This window comes from Notamacropus eugenii, chromosome 6, assembly GCF_028372415.1.
Source record: "Notamacropus eugenii isolate mMacEug1 chromosome 6, mMacEug1.pri_v2, whole genome shotgun sequence".
NCBI lineage: Eukaryota > Metazoa > Chordata > Mammalia > Diprotodontia > Macropodidae > Notamacropus > Notamacropus eugenii.
Genome location: NC_092877.1, coordinates 341,258,184 through 341,276,597, shown reverse-complemented (window position 1 = coordinate 341,276,597; position 18,414 = coordinate 341,258,184). Strand labels below are relative to the sequence as shown.

Genomic DNA, 18,414 nt, shown 5'->3' with positions numbered 1-18,414 from the left:
CAAGAGATAATATTGGAATATTGAGCGACATTACAGAAGAGTCCCATTTCATTTGGTCCCAGTCTCCAATGACAATTAAGATGGGTTTATAGGAGAAGTAAATATGAATGAATAAGTGAAGAAACTAACAACCTCCCCTTCCCCAATTATATTGAAGGCTCATTCTCTACACATTTCATTGGGCATGAAGTTGCCAATTAGGATGTCTAGAATAGACTATTACAATGAAATGGAAACACCCAGATCACTGAAATTTTGATTTTAGGAGAAAGAGGTGAATCATAATAAAAAAATTATCTGAGACTGATTGACTTTAAAAAAAATCAGTTTGGGAGTATAGTTTGAGATCAGCACATCCAATCTCCTATACTTTTGACGTCTACAATGCTACAGTAGCGAAAATCAAGAGCTCATAGAGGTACAGCTAGAAGAAACCTCAGAGAATGTCTAATCCAACTCTCTTATTTTACAGATGAGTAAACCAAGGCCTAGAGAGATGAAGTAACTGGGTCAGGCTTATACCCTGTCTGTGGGGCCACTGAAATGCCTTCACTAATCAAAGAAAGATTCTAATGAAGTTCAAGATTCTATACTAAAGCAGGAAAGTGAGTTTACATATTCATTTCAATTTAAAAAAACAATATATTTTAGAAAATTTTCAACAAACCTATTTTTCAGGACCTATTTATGGCCAAAAAATAGATTTCTGGCTAATCATAAATTAATATTACTTTGAATTAATTTTTTAAACTGTATTAACAAAACCTCACTGTAAAACATTAGTCATTGTAAAGTAGAATTTGGGCCACCATAGGCACACTCTAGATCCCATGCATTATTAAGTGGCTTTACTGACCAGGTCACTATGTGTCCCTTCAGTATATTATGATAAGCATCTGATATTAATAAGACCTGTGGTTTCATCGGTGTAGGGGAGTTCCCAATGAGTTGCCCAGTGGTAGACAGAACATGGGCCTGGAGTCAGGAAGACTTGAGTTCAAATCTGGTCTCAAACACTAGTAGTATGACCACAGGCAAGTCGCTTAACCATTGCCTGCCTCAGTTTCCACAATGGTAAAATTGGGATAATAACAGCACTTCCTTCCCAGGGTTACTGTGAGGGTCAAATGACATAATATTTGTAAAGTCCTTAGCACAAAGCAGGTGGTACGTAAATACCTACTTACTTCTTCCTTCCCTATGAGGTAGCTCACTCTGCCACTACAAATTAGCAACCTCTTCACAGTTTAATCCAGAAGACGGAGAAGGAAGTGGGATTAGATTTCAGATTTGAGGAAGTGAGACTAGACTTCCCAGGCCTGTTACTGACATGACAATCAAGGCAAACTAGCCGTAAATTCCTTTGAAGACTGTCCTTACCCCTGGGGCCTCCTCGATGATTTTCTGGTGTCTTCTCTGGACACTGCAATCTCTCTCAAACAAATACACAGCATTGCCATGTTGGTCACCAAAGACTTGAACTTCCACATGCCTGTCGGAGGGTAAACGCTGATTGTTCTGACATGGTAACATGGCATTTGCTAAAGGAAACTCCTGGTCTTTCTAGTGAGTTTCATTGTTCTTTTTTAGGTTAGATTTTTGTGCTATGTTAAGATTACAAGAAAAAGTAGAAGAAATATTTATAATCAAATTTACCTTATAAAAAATCATCTTTCCTGAGGATTCTGATTTACTTGGTGTAGTTACCTCTATCTTTTCTGTTCCTCTTCTAGGTCATTAATCACTGAATTAACTCTTAGAAATTCACACTAGCAAGGGAATATTTCAGTATGTAATTGGATTCATTACCTCATCGATACTGGTAGTCTCCTCTGACAATGCAAATTTTCATCTAAGTTAATTCAGAAACAGTTATGCTTTTATCAGTGGAAATGACATGGAAGAAGAAGCATAACTATCAGTTTTGCCACTGTACCCTAAGGATGGAGTCACTGGACCTTTCCATCTGGCTTACAGCAAAAACCACTGCTTCCTTGGTTGTCTCCTACTATGATGTAAACTCCTTAAAAGCTGGGGCTCTCTTGATTTTCCATCTGGACATACCCTTTTTAGTAAATGTTCTGTACACAGTAATCATTCAGTAAGTGCCCATTCATTCATTCATGATAATCTGTCTCACGGAGGAGCTGACCACCACATGGAAAGCCCTTCTTCCTCATCAGTCTCTTTCACACTTGGTGACTGCCAGGGCAGCTTCACATGCCCATATGTGGCTTCTTGCTCCTCCTATCTGCCTGGTTCACTTCCTCTCCTGAGCTTCCATTTTCTGGAAGACAGCCCCTTCCTGTACATGAGTCATTGTTGATATCAGGCTGCAGCCCACTGACCCTCACAATGGATGTCTCCATTTTCTCTTAAACATCTCTGATTTGACTGTTCAGAGACTGGGGAGTGTCACAAGCTATACACAGCTACATAATATCACTGGAACAACACTGGTGTTATATAAATCTCCAGATGAGCAGCTGGGGAATAATTGGAAAAAACATTCCAATGGATCTGTGATCACATAGTTCAGCGATTCTCTACCACAGTGAATGGCAAACCTTCCATGCCTCAGCTTAGGGTGCATGAGAAGAAGGCTCTTTGTGACTCAGTGGGAATGGGTGCTCTGTGTCCTATGTGGACCACCACTCCACCCCTTCCCCTTGATTACTGCTAAGTAATGTGTGTGTGTGTGTGTGTGTGTGTGTGTGTGTGTGTGTGTGTGTGTGTGTGCCCTGTTGCACCACTGGACTGCCCAGTCATCCCTATCCCTGTAACTTCCCCTGTAAGGCTAATTAACCATTGTGGTGGTCAGTATTTCCAGGTGTTTCTCCTTGCTTATGGAATCAAAGCCCACCAGCAAGTTTAGCTAGACTAGATGTAACCTCAGAAGTAGCTCTAATGATCCTTCGTTCATCAACATCCAGTAAGGCACAGAACAGTGAGACATATGGTCACCAAAAGTGCCACTGTTGTGGGTGTGGAATCCAATAGAGGGATTCCTCAGAAGGCCAGCTCTTGAGGAGCTCCTACTTGCAGATGACAGAGCCCCGGAATACTATAGCTCCTTCTTGGTGACATTAATGGGAACACAACTGATTAGCTTTCTTAATAGGAAATGGGATAAGGAAGATCTTCAGGACGAGCATGTTTGTCACCAATTCCAACAGCATTCTAGGTAAAAGTTAAACAGAGAAAACTCAGGGCCCGAAATCCATTTATTCAGTCAGCCAAGAAACATTTATGAAATGCTTGCTGTGTTCCAGGCACTGTGTCAAACACTGAGGTTATAAAGAAAGGTAAAAATAGTCTGCCTTCAAGAATCTGACACTCTAATGGAGAAGACAACATGAAAATAACTCTGGACATGCAACACATACAGTATAGGGTTAGGGCTGCCTTTCCTACCTTCAAACAGGGCTGAATCAAATGATTAAAGGCAAATGGTTAATCCAGTTTGTCAAAAAGCACTAATTAGTTAAAACTACATGTTACCAATTCAGAAAACACATCCATGTCCTTACAGTAACCCACATTGAGGTAATACCTTATCTCAAGGTAAAATGACTCACTCCTTGTATGCTGAGCACAGTGCTGGACATAAAGAAGTAACCAGGGAAGGGAAGAAGTAGGGTCTTTGCCCTCCAGGAAACTCTCAGGGCACGAGACGTTTGTGTATGAAACGACCAGCATCATGCACTACCTGGACGTCTGCTGAGGCCCATCAGCCCATTGTCCGGATGAGCTCTGCCCATATCTAGTAGAATTCTTTGCTGAAAGTCTGATTTCTTTCATGCTCATTTAGAGGTTGTACTAATAGGAACAGACGGCTGTTTCCTGGAGAGAGGCCTTCATGTCCTTCCTTAATAACTCCTTCTCCAACAGAGTTGGCATTTGCCCTGGTTAACTAATGCCACATGACCTATTTTGTTAATTACTTTTCCTACTATATCATTTGCAAAACTCAATCATTCTTTTCAAGGTTACTGCACCTGGTCAATTGCACTTGAGTCAAACTTCCTTACAACAAGTACAGCTACAATCAGTACCTTGGTAAACATAAGCCAATTAGTCAATATTGGATTAAAGGATATTCTAGATCACAAAAACATTCAAAACATCCAGTCAATGGGATCTGACTTGTCATTAAAACTTAACTCAGACTTGTTCTTCTAGGTCCTCAATCAATATTACACAGCATTAGAAAACTTATCTTACCTTGGGGTGTCCACAAACTTCTCTAGCAGCATGGCATCATCATTGAAAGACTTCTGGGCTTCTCTTCTTGCTGATTCGAGCTGTTCTTGAAACTCTTCTTCTGATCGAGCTATCCTCATGCCCTAATGAAACAAGGCTGTTACAACGGTGACATCAAGAGTGAATGAGGCAGTTTCTCAATGAAACTCTCAAACAGGCCGTCTCTTACTTTTCCACCTCCACCACGAACTGCTTTAATCATGATTGGGTAACCAATTTTTCCAGCGTGTTCTTTCAGGCATTGGTCTGATTGATCTTCCCCATGGTAACCTTCAATAATAGGAACTCCAGCAGCAGACATGATTGCCTTGGATGTGCTTTAAAGAGAAACAAAAGGAGTTCAGAGGCTCCCATGGGTCCCTTAGTACAATTGCTTATTTTATACACTATAGACTATAAAACATAATGAAGCTTTTTCCCCCATTTAATAGTATTTCATTTTTTCCAATTACATGTAATGATAGTTTTCAACATTAATTTTTGTAAGATTTTGAGTTCTAAAATTTTTCTTCCTTCCTCCCTTCCCAAGACAGGAAGCAATTTGATATAGGTTATAGACATGTATAACCATGTTAAACATATTTTCACATTAGTCATGTTGTGAAAGAAGAATCAGAACAAAAGGAAAAAGCCACAAGAAAGAAAAACCAAAAACCAAAAAAAGAGAAAATAGTCTGCTTCGATCTGTATTCAGACTCCATACTTCTTTCTCTGGATGTGGATGGCATTTTCCATCCTAAGTCTTTTGGAGTCATCTCAGATTATTGTACTACTGAGAAGGAGCTAGGTCTGTCATAGCTGACTTTCACACAACGTCACTGTGTACAACGTTCTCCTGATCCTGTTGACTTCACTCAGCATTAGTTCATGTAAGTCTTTACAGGTTTTTCTGAAATCTGCCTGCTCATCATTTCTTATAGCACAACAATATTCCATAACAAACATGTACCACAACTTCTTCAGTCATTTCCCAATTGATGGGCATTCCTTCCATTTTCAATTCTTTGCTTCCACAAAGAGATTCTATAAATATTTTTGTACACATGGGTCTTTCCCCCACTTTTTATGATCTCTCTGGGACACAGTAGTGGTATTGCTGCATCCAAGGGTATGTACAGTTTGATAGCCCTTTGGGCAGAGTTCCAAATTGCCGTCCAGAATGGTTGTATCAGTTCAGAACTCCACCAATAATGCATTAGTGTTCCAGTTTTTCTACATCTTCTCCAATATCTATCACATAATGAAGCTTTCTAAGGAAATTCACACTATATGGGCCATCAAACATTAGAAGGGTCTTCACTATAATTGAATATTAGTACAAATGGATAATCACAAGTGGGCATTACGTCTAGCTTTTCTCAAGTCCATTTCCCAAGTGAAAGTCTAGAGCACAAGTGATGGTCTTACTAGAAAAAAATAACTACTCACAAATTAGACTTGAACATCCCTATGACTATGAAAATTCCCCAACTCACATCAAATAAAGTTATCTTCCATACCTACAAGACATGTAAGGCATTTCGCCTCCCTCCCTGTGTTCCCCCCTTTCAGCAATAAGGCACAGTTCAAAAGACCTAAGGAAGGATCAGTGATTTCCTCATTGTAGAAAATTCTCTACATGAGCTCCAGAGGTCTTCTCAATTTAGCAGACAAGTGCTAGGGGTTTGCAGAGGCACGCAGAGAGAAGTCAAGTGTATTAGAGGAGGGACTGGATTTAAGTCCTCCTGACTCCGAGCTTGGTCCTCCATTTCCTATGACCTGCACTGCCTCTTATTTCTCTTAGTACACGGATGTCAGGAAAAAAATAAAGACATACCTCTTAATTCCCATATCTCTGATAGCAGATGAAGGGGGCCCTATGAAAATGATTCCCTCTTGTCTACATAATTCTGCAAACTCGGTGTTTTCTGAGAGGAAACCATACCCTGGATGAATAGCCTAAAAAGTAGAAACAAAAATGACCGTGATGACCAGAAGTGTGACACGGTACCCCTAGTCAGCAACACTGGATAGATCAGCTGATCTTTCCTGCCTTATCAGGGAACTCATCTCCCCCCAGACGACCAGCGCCCACTGGAACTTTCTCCCTCCCAAAGCCAAATCTTGGGAAAGGACCTGAGATTCACGAGGCTGTAAATAATGGACAGCAGTGTCCAGCTTCAGACCTATCAGGGCTCTTATATCTCAAAGGGATCAAGGCCTTAAATGAGAAGCACAAAGCTTCTAGGCTCAAATTTCAGCTTTGATAAGGTTGGTGTGAAGAGAAGAGGGTTTGAGGGGCCATAAAGCTTTACCAGTGCTGCTGAAATCGTCTCCCAAGCTGTTTTTCTACCTAGGTAGAAAGGTTGGCTAAATTGACACATGAGCTCAAATTCTCTCTGCTCCTCCCCACTTCACTACAGCCACTGATAGTGCCTTGTCCAAGGTAGGTTATTGATCTTCTGGCCCAGTGGTTCACGTACACTCCTTTCTTGAGGAGTTCAGCACTTGGCTCACAGTCTTCCCCTCCACCCAAACAAACCCTTGCCATCTGGTGCCCTAAGCATCTCTAGGACTTTTCATCTATCCTGACGCTCAACTACTCTTTTCTAATGGGTGCCCCAAAAGTCATAGCGTGCTTCATGTCTATAAGCTATCCCCTCTGCCACCTAGTTGCCACCTTAAGGTTTGGTCACTTATTAATGTTTAAACTGCCCTCAGACTTTAGAGATACCATATCCATACATCACATGTATTTATGTACACAAAACACATCACTGTGTTAGAGTCCAACATGGAGATTTCAGCTTCGTCCTCTTTGAGAACAGACAATAACCAAGCAACCTATACAAACACACATATGAATGGGAGTAATATATACCGACTTTTTAGGGTGGTAGTGAGGATAAAATGAGAATGTATTTGTAAAGCCCTTCTCAAATCTTTAAGAGCTATATAAATGCTTAACATTTTTATTATCTTTCTTCGTATCGACTATCTTTCCTAATAAGATCATTAGAGTGAGTTCTGTCTTATTTGTTTCTATTTGTACCCCCAGGGTTTAGCACATATAACGAATGCTCATTCATTCATTTACTCATATTTGAAGACTTCAGTATACACGCTGATGTCCCCTTATACACTGTGGATTTCCAATTCATCATTCTCACCATCCCCTATGTTCTGTCACCTCAGCTACATATTAAGGACCATAACTGTTCAACCTCTGTGACCCAGAACTCTAAAATTCTTCTTTCAGCTCATAATCCCTTTTACTTCCATCTCTCCCTTGAGCTCCCTTCTCCTAAACATCTTCATCCTCACACTGAACTCCAATTACTCCACCCTTCTCCCTGCTTTCTCAGTATATCACCCTTGCTCTGGTCTCACTTCCTTATCTTTTTGATAAAAAGCCGGATCAACTCTGTGTGGTCCTCTTCTCCCACTACCATGAATTCCATTCCAAACCTCAGCTCTGCATTGTCCCAACCATCTGCCTTTCCTACTCCTACACTACTGCCACTCAGTACCATTGAAATGAGTCATAAGACTGGCATATGCATCCACTGAAAATGTATGTTACCTCATTACAGTGGGGCCCTCCCTGCTGCAAGGCATATTCCCCATAACTTCTATTCCAAACCCTCTCTTCTCTCAAGTCAACATCCTCTTCCTCTCAGCAAAGAATCTTTTCCTATTCTTTCCAATGAACACAGAAGACCTCAGCCATTAGCTTTGTCTTCTCTCCAGTTCTATACAAAAGGCCTTTAACATCATGCTCCATTCCTGCTTTGCTTCAGCCTTGGAAGAATCCATGGTCCTTTCCTGAGGAAGGCCAACTCCTCCAGCAGTTTTCTAAGGCAATCACCCACCTCTAATCTTTCAAGATCTCAAAACAAACCAACCCACCAACCACTCTCTTCCCTAGACCCTCTCATTTCCTTAAACCATTTTCTTACATTTCTCCACTTTCTCCAAGCCAAATTCCCAGGAAAAAAGTCATCTCCCTTCAACGTTCCACTTCTCTCCTACTTATTTCTGAACACCTTCTAATGTGGCATCTGAAATAGCTGAGGCATGGGACCAGTGGGAAAGCTAGCTCCAGTCCTCTCATCCTGGGGATGATTCTGGGATAAGAGCACCTGCTAAAATGTTGTGGTGGTTAATAAAGCCTGAGGTTATGGGTTTTGGCATCAGGAATGGAAAGAAAAGGACAAATATGCTTGAAAGACATTTCACAGGGAGAACCAACTGATTTTAATGCCTCATGGGCTCTGAGGGAGGAGTCAAATATAATTCAGAGGATTCAAGATTGTATGATTAGGGTGAAGGTGATGCCACTGATTGAGATTACAGAGGGGAACTTAGGTCCTGGAGTAGCTGGAAGAGTGCAGGAAAATATCATGATGGACACAGTTTATCTCAGATGACCGAAGGGTATCAAAGTGAAACTATCTAGTGAACAGTAAGAGATCCAAGACTAAGTCTACATGCAGAGAGAAACCAACTAGGAACAGAATTCTATGTTAATGCAGAGTGAAGGAAGAAGAAGTAGGAAAGCACCACACACTCTGACTACAACAGTGTCAAATGGAAATAACACTGAACACTGTGCTGAATATAATGACTGGCTGGGCCCTAGAAAAGACAGGACAATATGTTCTTTTCTCCCTTCTACTCAGAGGTGGGGGGCTAGGAGTGTGGAACATTGCATATGCTTCCAGACTTGTTTGATATGTTGGTTAGTTAGTTTGTGATAATGTTTAATATAAAATTTTGGAATAATCTCTTTGTTCTCTCTGAAGCAAACTCAGAGGGTGCCTCTTCCTATGTCAACAAAGCCAGCCAAGGCTGACTCTACATTCCTTAGGAGACCTTTAACCTAAGACACTATCTTGAATAACGGGACGTTTTCCATATCTTAATATTTGTAGACATATACTATGTTATGGCATGTTAATGGTAAAGAAAACACAGACATCTTGGGTCGTAATTTCTATGTGAAACTTTGTCAAACTCTGTTATCTTATTGTATTTACAACCTATGCAATTAAGAAATTCCTTTCTAATGGTCTAGTTAGTCACTTATGGAGATCATAAATCTGAAGGACACAGAACACTTCTTTGTCCTAAAACATATTTAAGGCTGCCCAATTCTTTGCATAGGTAGCCAGAATATTTCTGGCTCCATAATGCATTATGTTACTGTTTTCTTTAATAAGGAATTGATTAATTAATTAATTAAATCATAAAATGTATGCATTTAGCCTGTTGCCTTTTCTCTAACCAAGTTTTCAGGTCAACATTTGGTTAGGTTGGTTAGTTTTGTTGAACTGCCACTTTTTCCTCTTTCTTCTCTACTCTCTGTTGATGGCTTGCTAAATAAGAAAGGGAGGAGGCATCTATCAGGGAAGAAAGGTGATGAAAAATAAAAGGTATCAATAAAATAAAAAATTAAAAGAAATAAAAGTAAAAATTCTACCACAGATTCTTTTGTTTTATGAACTACCATCATGAACCTTACCTGTGATGCTGAAACCTTGGCCACTTGAATGATTTTTTCCATGGAAAGGTAACTCTGCTGTGAGGCAGCTGGGCCAATGGAGTAAGCTTCATCTGCCTATTTCCACAAATGTCATACAATTACCAGACTGTAGGATTTAGAGCTGAAAGATATTTTAGAAGAGCTAGTACAAGTCTTTGACTTCATAAACAAAGACACTAAAACTCAGCTCACAGGGGCCCTTGGAAAGACCAGATTTAAGAGCCAGGTCTCTGGCCTCCAAATCTTGACCATTTATCACCATGCCAGGTTGCTTCGGGGTGGCAAACAATAAAAACTTATCCAAGTGTCACTTGGGTGGTTTTTTAATACACATTTCCCTAAAGTGGACTTTAAATCAGAACTACTAGCCTGTGACTCTTATTGTGATACTCTGAAAGACGGAGAGTTTCCTTGAGGTTGGTGCCCCCCATCCTGGGCATACAGCAACACTGTGGCCAAAAAGAAGGTATCAGCTTTTTAGTAAGGAAACTACGTGCTCATCCTTAGATGGGGATGGACACAAAGAGGTCTGTCTCCTACTTAAGGGCATGTGGCTTCTGTCTGCAGGCCAGGCAGGAATCATAAGGGAGGGATGTGTATGGATCATGTGCATCCTGTCTCCCCCAATAATATGGAGGTCCCTGGAGGGCAAGCACTGTTTCATTTAGTCTCGCATTTGCCTACCAGTGTCTAGCACAGCAGGTACTTCATAGATACTTGTTGATTGATTCTACTTCCACTGGCTCCCTCTTTCCCTTTGTAAAATGAGAGGTTGTAAAGCAATCTTTGTCAGAATTTTCAAGCTCTAAACAATCTCTAGTAAATCCATTTACTAGCTGGGTGATCACAAATACATTATTTGCCTCAGGTTCCTCCTCTGTAGAATGGTGATAAGATCTAGTTCACAGGATTATCTCAAGGATCAAGTCAAATGAGATAAGGCTGGTGAAAGGCTCTAACCCAACACAAGGAATCATCATCACAATTGGGAAAAATCACTACCACAAACTTCCCCTGGGCCAGGCTAAGGAAAAACTGAGAGCACCAACACACACTGTCAATCCACGAAATAAAGAAGGGCAAAAAGTCAGAAGGTAAAGGCAGAAAACTTCCAGCATGTCTGATAACACACCATCTCCACGTGCATGGAGTTCCGGTCTGCCTCACTATAGACAGCCACTGACTGCACACCCATTTTCTTGGCTGTTCGTATCACTCTGCAAGCAATTTCTCCTCTATTTGCAATAAGGACCTTGGCAATGTTGCTTCTTCCTGTTTAAAACAAAAGAGAAACTGGGACCTGGAACAGGAGGGACAATTAAGTAGCACACTATCATGTTAATCACCTAAAAAATGTGTCTTAAATATTTCAAAGTCCAAAATCATGATCTTAACAGTGGCAAATAAGGTTTATATATCCCATTGGGAAGGGTTTTGCCTTCCCTTGGATTTCATAAAACCAAGGGTCAAATTAACTCATTCACCCATTTAATGACACACCCTGGGTATATCTGGCATTAGATGTAGATGGTATCTTTGTACCCAGACACCAGGACTTAAAATGGAGTTCTAGTGCATTTGCATGTGAAAGAAGAACTCTAGCCACATCAAACACACTTGATGTTCCTTAACTATTCTAACAATTTAAAAAAAATTCCATAAAAAGATACAATGTGGAAATTAAATTTGTGACCAATAATTTATTAATAAATATTTAAAAAGTGATTATAATTTTTTTCCTCATATTGTAATTCTAAAAGCTAGGGAAAGACGATTTCAATTGATAGATCAAAATCGGTCCACATAAATGTGTTCCATTAAAATCCATTTGTATTTTGGATTCTTTATATCAAAAGAACTTTGATGTCAGAGCTGAAAATTCAAAGGAAACATCAAAAAAAAATAGGAGAAGTATCACAAAATCACGAAATTGCTTATGAAGTTTTTTCTTTTATGTAACATAGATTAAGAGTAAAAGAATATTCTTTAAAATATTTCCATTAAGAAATATTAAATTAAAAAAATTTTAGTACCAGTTGATGAATATTTCACAGTTCTTTGTCTCCAAATCCATCTCCTGTAACAGAAATCCAAATGGCATTATAATAAAAGAAGATACAGAATGACTAAAGAAAAGCAAGTCATTATTCATTGGGAAAGGTCCTTTCCAATGTCACATTGACCCTTTTATCTGTTCCTCATCCCATGAGTCCTCAAGTTTGGATATGATTTCCATTAACCTTTAGTCACTAAAAATGCATAATACATGACACTAATATATCAGGAAATCCAGGGCCCAGTCCCAACTAACTAACTGTGTAACTTTGGGGAAGTCTCACTTTGGGCATCTGCAAAATGACAAAACTGAACAAAGAAAATTCCATTCGACTTTAAGGTTTCTGACTACTACTCCAGGAGATAGCCTTGGTTACTGACCACATATTGGGTTTTGGGTAAGTCTTCTCAGCACTCTGTGCCTCAATTTGCCCATCCGCAAAATGAGAGGATTAGGCTACATGATCTCCAAGGTCCGTTCCATCCCAGATGAAATCTTAGGATGCTTGGCTATACTAAATCAGGACAGGGGAGACACTGCTATAGAGAAAGAGTGTCCTGGTCTTCAAATCAGGAAAATCCTGCCCCTCAACAGCTGACCTGATCTCCTACTTAACTTGAGAAAACTGAGACCATCTGCCATGAGCTCCTTCATCCCCTCAGCTCTCTTTGCCCCAGACCTGAGAAGGAGGTGGCTCTTTTCTTGTTCGAGGCCAATCCCTCTCCCTGGACCCCTGAGAGGCGACCTCTCAAGGCAGTCCTCTTGATGTCTCTTTCGGGAGCTTTCCTCATTCAGGAATGCTCATGTTCCTTCCCTTCTCTCATTTTCAAGCTCTCTCTACTTCCTTCTTGTCTACAAAAGTCAGCCTAAATATCTGATATCCTTAAAACAACAACAACAAATTCTTTGTTTCCTCCTGCTGCCATTCCTTCAAGTTACTATTTAATATTTCTTCTCCCCTTCACTGCCAAGCTCTTAGAAAGAGCTGTCTACTCCTAATGCCACCCACCCCTCAACTTTTCTGAGGCAACTTCTGAGGCCACCACTCTATTGAAACTGCTCTCTCCAAGGTTACCAAGAGTCAATTAACTGCTAAATTCAATGCCTTTTTCTCAGTCCTTATTGCCTTTGTCGACTCCATGTTGACTAATCTTTCCTCTTGGACATTGTATTGTGGCTCATGGGATGCCACTCTCTTGGTCCATCCTCCCTGTCTGCCCATTCCTCCTTCATGTCCTTTACTGGATGATCATTCAACTCCTACTCCTTGGCCAAAGTGTGCTTCTGGGCTCTTCTCTCCATAGACCCTTACACTTATTCTTTTCTCACTACTCCCTTTCTCCTGGTGATCTTTCTCCTGGGACTAGGGCTGCAGGATCAATCTAAAAAGTATTATTGTGTGTCTCTTTCTTCTCACGTCAAGTTGGTGATCTCATCAATTCCCATAGGCCCAATAATGTCTACGAAGATGATTCCCAAATCTATACATGCAGCTCTAGTCTTTCTCCTGAGCACCAATCTCACATCATCAACTGCCTGCTGGATCATAGTGACCTAAATGTCCCATGGACATATGAGACTCAATATGTACAAAAGGACTCTCACCATCTTTCCCCCTAAACTCACTTCTCTAAACTTCACGATTTCTGTGGAGTGTGCTACCCTCCTCCCAGTCACTGATAACTATAATCAAAGAGGTATCCCTGACTTTTCTCTTTCTCCTACCACTTGCATCCAATCGATTGCTACCTTTTGTCAGTTCTACCTCTGCAGGGCTTCTCCTGTCTGATCCCTTTTCTCCATTCACATAGCCACTCCCTAAGTTCAGGCCCTCATCACTTTTCACCTGGGAATACTGGAACAGTAGGTCAACCTACTTTTAGTCTTTCCCTTTGCTCCTATCCATTTCCCAACCAGTTGCCTGAATAATCTTCCCAGTCACACCACTAACCACACCGCTCCCTTTTAGAGGCTCCCTATTTACCTTTAAGATAAAACATAGCCTGGCATTTATGACCCCCTACAATCTGGCACCCACCTACTCTTCCAGTCATTATTACAAACAACTTGCCTTCATAAACTGCTCTACTAAATTCCAGCCTTTGCGCATTTGCCTAAGCCAGTCTCCATGCCCAGAATACCCACTCTTCTCTCCTCCACCTTGGGAATCTTCAAGACAGAGCTCAGGAGGCCTCCTCCTTCCTGGCCTTCCTTGATCCAGTTAATTAGTGTTAATGCTTTTGGTGAAGAAGAAACAAATCCACAGACTAGATCTAATCAGAGACCTATTCTTGACATCTGGATTGACTTTTTTCAAACATTTCCTTGAGGAAATGTTAGGAGCTCCAAGGTGCCTCACACTTCCAAGGCTCCTTCTCATTGTATAGTTGAGGCAACCAAGATTAAAAGATAAATGAACAAAACTGAGTTGAAATAACTTGCCCATTGTCACAAAGAAAGAATTAGAATCCAATTTCCTAGTTCTTAGTCTGAGGCTCATACTATTAAATCACTTGGACAGCATGGGAGGAATGGTCTGGATTGGTTGAGTAAATGGGCCTATCAATCCCTCAGGGTGGCTGGCAGAGAATGGCATTGTGAAACAGGGGAAACTGGTTTTTAGTGATCTCCTATTCCCCTACATCTCCTTCTCTTGGAGGAATACTGGGCTTACTTTATAAAGGGCTTTCTAGAAACAGTGCTTTACTGAAGGAAATAAACTGATCATGGGGATTTTAAGCACCATAACTGTAGGCCAATGGGGCAGAGACCTTGGTGAGGAGGAGCCACCTGTACTCCTCTAACCAATCAACCAACCAACCAACCAACTAACCAACCAATCAATGAGCATTTATTGAGTGCATAGCTGGGTACAGAATTAAGCAACGGGGAGAGAAAGACAGGGCAACAAAATGTCTCTTTCCATGTCTCATTCTGTCTGTCTCTGTCTCTCTCCTTGTACCTGAAGGGATGCAAGACAAACTGGAAGTTGGAGCCCTCACCCCATGTGGCCCTGGCAGTGACACACAAGGTGATTCTGAACTGAGTGAGCCTTGGCGTCCTCCACCTTCTGGCCCTTTTGCCCATACTTTTTCCTTCCATCTTCTGATTTGCTAAGATATGGAAGATGAAAAACCACCTGATTTTATGGAGACTAAGGAAGGGAAAGGGCAGGTGAATGCCAGGAGCTGTGAGTGCTGGCTTCAGGTCTAGGAAAGTCTGCAAAAAGACCTGGAGAAGCCCTGCGCTAGAGAGCTAGAACCGAGAAATGAGAATGTGGCAACCACAGTGTGGCTGTACTTGCTGACCATTATAGACAAAGGCACAACTCACTGACTATGAGAAACACAATACAATTTCTCTTTTCAAGTTTCCTCACTGCCTTCCCACCCTTCAGGAAGCAGAGACCAGGGCTTTGGTTACTTTAGCACTGAGGGAAGGCAGTTAGGTGGTGCAGTGGACAGAGTACCGGCCCTGGAGTAAGGAGAACCTGAGTTCAAACATCACCTCAAATACTTACTAGCTGTGTGACTCTGGGCAAGTCACTTAACTGTTTGCCTCAGTTTCCTTATCTGTAAAATGAGTTGGAAAAGGAAATGGTAAAACCACTCCAGTTATCTTTGCCAAATTGACTAACCGACTAAGCAACAACACTGAGGTATAATCCTGTGAATCTTCCTGTGGCCATAGGAATTGACACCTTCAGAAATCACCGTCACACTCTCAAATAGGATTTTCCTAAATATGGAAACTGAGGCAGTCTATATGTGTGAAAGGAAAATGCCTTCTGGAAGAATGAGATTTCTCTCCTGGGACTAGGGCTGTAGGATCATCTAAAAAGTACCATTGTATGTCTCTTTCCTCTCACATTGAGCTCAACAGAACTATGTCCCCTCCCCAAAACAAAAACTCACACCTCACCTCACCATCTCCACAGTACTACACACACCACACACAGATAAACATGAGACATACAAAACCACATGCATGCTCACAGCCAACGCCTGGCACACAGTCAGTGCTTAATAAATGTTTATTGACTAACACCCCAAAACAATCCAATACATGTCTACTGTGTGATAGGCTTGAGGATGAGGTAGGGGTACAATGAAAAGAAATCAAGACAAAAGATGAAAGGAAGGAAGGAAGAATAAAGACAGACAGAAAGAAAAGTCCTCAACCTCAAGGCACATTTCGTATTTCTCCATTTATGTACTGTTTCTCCCTCAGTACTTCTGCTAACAAACATGCAGAAGAAACACCAAACATACCTAAAGTTAAAATGATCATTTTGTAGAGGGTGGACCTGGAAAGGCCTCAGAGTAGCCCTTGAAGGGAGCTAAGAGGCTGAGGGGCAGAGGGGTCAGTTTGACAAAGGAGTGGCCAGTCCACAGACAGGACCTGCATGGGCAACAGCACAGCCTAACTGGACAGGAGAGTGCAGGGTGCAGAGTGATCTATGGGAGGCAGGAGTTGGGTTAGTTGGGCTTCCACAGTCAGGCAGATGGAGAACAGGGAGCCATTGCAGCTTCTAGAGCAGAGGAGCAGCATGGTCAGGCCTGTACTGCAGGGGAATTGTTTTTTGCACATTCAGTGCCTGATGTATAGAGGCAGAAGAGATGATGCAGGAAGACCAGTCAGGAGGCTCCTGTGACTGTCCAAAGACATATAACTGAACCCAATGGAGTTCAAGCCACTCTGGGGGAGTAGAGGTGATTTACACAACATCTCCTGATAAAGTAATCACCTGAAATCTCATTATCATGGAGATTGATTCAGCATTGATACCAGTATCTCCTTTCTCCCCTGGGCCTTCACTTGAGATAAATCACCGGTGGGCTGAGGGGAGAGTAGACTACAGAGGGAGAGCCTGGCAGACCCATCAGGTGTGAGGTACTGGGGGGCCTGCACCAGGTGGGTGGCAGTGTCAGAGGCATGTGCAAGAGATGTGATGAAGGTAATAACAGAACTTGGTAACAAAGTGGACACTGGAGTGCAGAGGGCGCAACAGGAGTCAAGGAGGATACCTAGGTTGCAAGCCCCAAGTGACTGGGAAGATGGTGTGGCCTTCTACAGTAACAGGGAAGTTAGGAAGTGGGGAGAATTTGGGGGGACAGACCATGAGTTCAGTTTTGGACATATTGAGTTTAAGATGTCTACTGGACATCAACAGGCAGATGGAGCTGCAAGATTGGAGGTCAGCAGAGAAGGGGCAGGGTAAGTCTATTAGAGCATAGTCAGCATAGAGATAGTAATTAAATTCTTGGGAGCTGATGAAATCACAAAGGGAGGAAGAGAAGGTGAGTCCTGAAGGATTCCTAGAATTAGAGGGTGTGATCTGAGGGAGGGTGTATCAAAGGAGACAGAGGATGGTCAGAGAGGTAGGAGGACCAGGCAGGAGAGAGTGGGGCCCTGGAAACCTAGAGGGAAGAGGGGGTCGTGGAGAAGAGGGTGACCAGGCCATTAGGAATCAGAAAGACGCACAGCCATACACACCTTGCACACACACATCCCAACCCAGCTCACACCCCACACCTCTCATACACATACCCCTTGCTCACAACCCACGCCTCTTACACCCCTCCACACCATACACCCCCCCAGCTAGCACCTCACACCTCTTACACACACAGCCCCTGCTCACACCCCACTCTTTGACACACTCACAGCTCACACCCCACACCTCTTACACACAGCCCCTGCTCACACCCCACACTCCTAGACACACTCACAGCTCACACCCCACACCTCTTACACACACAGTCCCTGCTCACACCCCACACCTCTTACACACACAGTCCCTGCTCACACCCCACACTCCTAGACACACTCACAGCTCACACCTCTTACACACACAGCCCCTGCTCACACCCCACACTCCTAGACACACTCACAGCTCACAGCTCACACCTCTTACACACACAGTCCCTGCTCACACCCCACACTCCTAGACACACTCACAGCTCACAGCTCACACCTCTTACACACACCCCCCTGCTCGCACTCCGGATCTCTTACATAAACACTCTCAGCTTCCCCCCCTACCCCCGCCCCGACACGCGCACGCGCACTCACCCCCTTGGACGTCCCCCTCCCTCTCCGCCCCTCTACCCAGTCTGCCCACGTACCCCAACAGCAGCAGGCCCGGCAGATGGCGCCATTGGGTCCTCTCCGCCACCAGCAGCGCCACGGCCCCAAGGGGCGGCCCCATGTCCCTAGTCCCGAGGCTCCAGAGCAATTCTAAGCGACCCGCAGACCCCCAAAGCCCCCCACCCCTCCGGACCCTCCGTCTTTCCTCAGGCTCTGGAGTCTGGCAGTCCACAGAGGAATGCAGCCAATCCGAGACGGACACAGAGGGGCAGTGTCCCTGAAGCAGCCAATAAGAACGGAGACGGAGGCGTAGCAAGATTCCTCGCGGCCCAATTGGCCTATCGTCTGTCGCCCTGAGGCAGGGAGGGCTTGGGGGCGGGGCTATATGAGGGCAGGAGGTGGGGCCGAAGGATGGGGCGGGACCTCTCGGGGCCGAGGAGGCGGGGCCTTCTTTAGAGGCTGGAGTGAGGGGCGTGGCTAT

At 42.9% G+C, this 18,414-nt stretch overlaps 1 protein-coding gene across 3 annotated transcripts in view; it reads right to left on the bottom strand.

Moving 5' to 3' along the window:
- The window catches only part of MCCC1 (methylcrotonyl-CoA carboxylase subunit 1), a 59,656-nt gene extending 41,462 nt beyond the window's left edge, over positions 1-18,194 (bottom strand). For all 3 annotated transcript variants that reach the window (XM_072618364.1, XM_072618365.1, XM_072618366.1), the window contains exons 1-8: positions 17,972-18,194; positions 11,821-11,864; positions 10,920-11,059; positions 9,767-9,862; positions 6,080-6,201; positions 4,433-4,580; positions 4,225-4,346; positions 1,381-1,492 (exon numbers count right to left, since the gene is read on the bottom strand). In XM_072618364.1, the coding sequence (XP_072474465.1) occupies positions 1,381-1,492; positions 4,225-4,346; positions 4,433-4,580; positions 6,080-6,201; positions 9,767-9,862; positions 10,920-11,059; positions 11,821-11,864; positions 17,972-18,054 (867 nt within the window). In that variant the 5' untranslated portion in view covers positions 18,055-18,194. The remainder of the gene's footprint in view (positions 1-1,380; positions 1,493-4,224; positions 4,347-4,432; positions 4,581-6,079; positions 6,202-9,766; positions 9,863-10,919; positions 11,060-11,820; positions 11,865-17,971) is intronic.
- Positions 18,195-18,414: the final 220 nt, after the last annotated feature.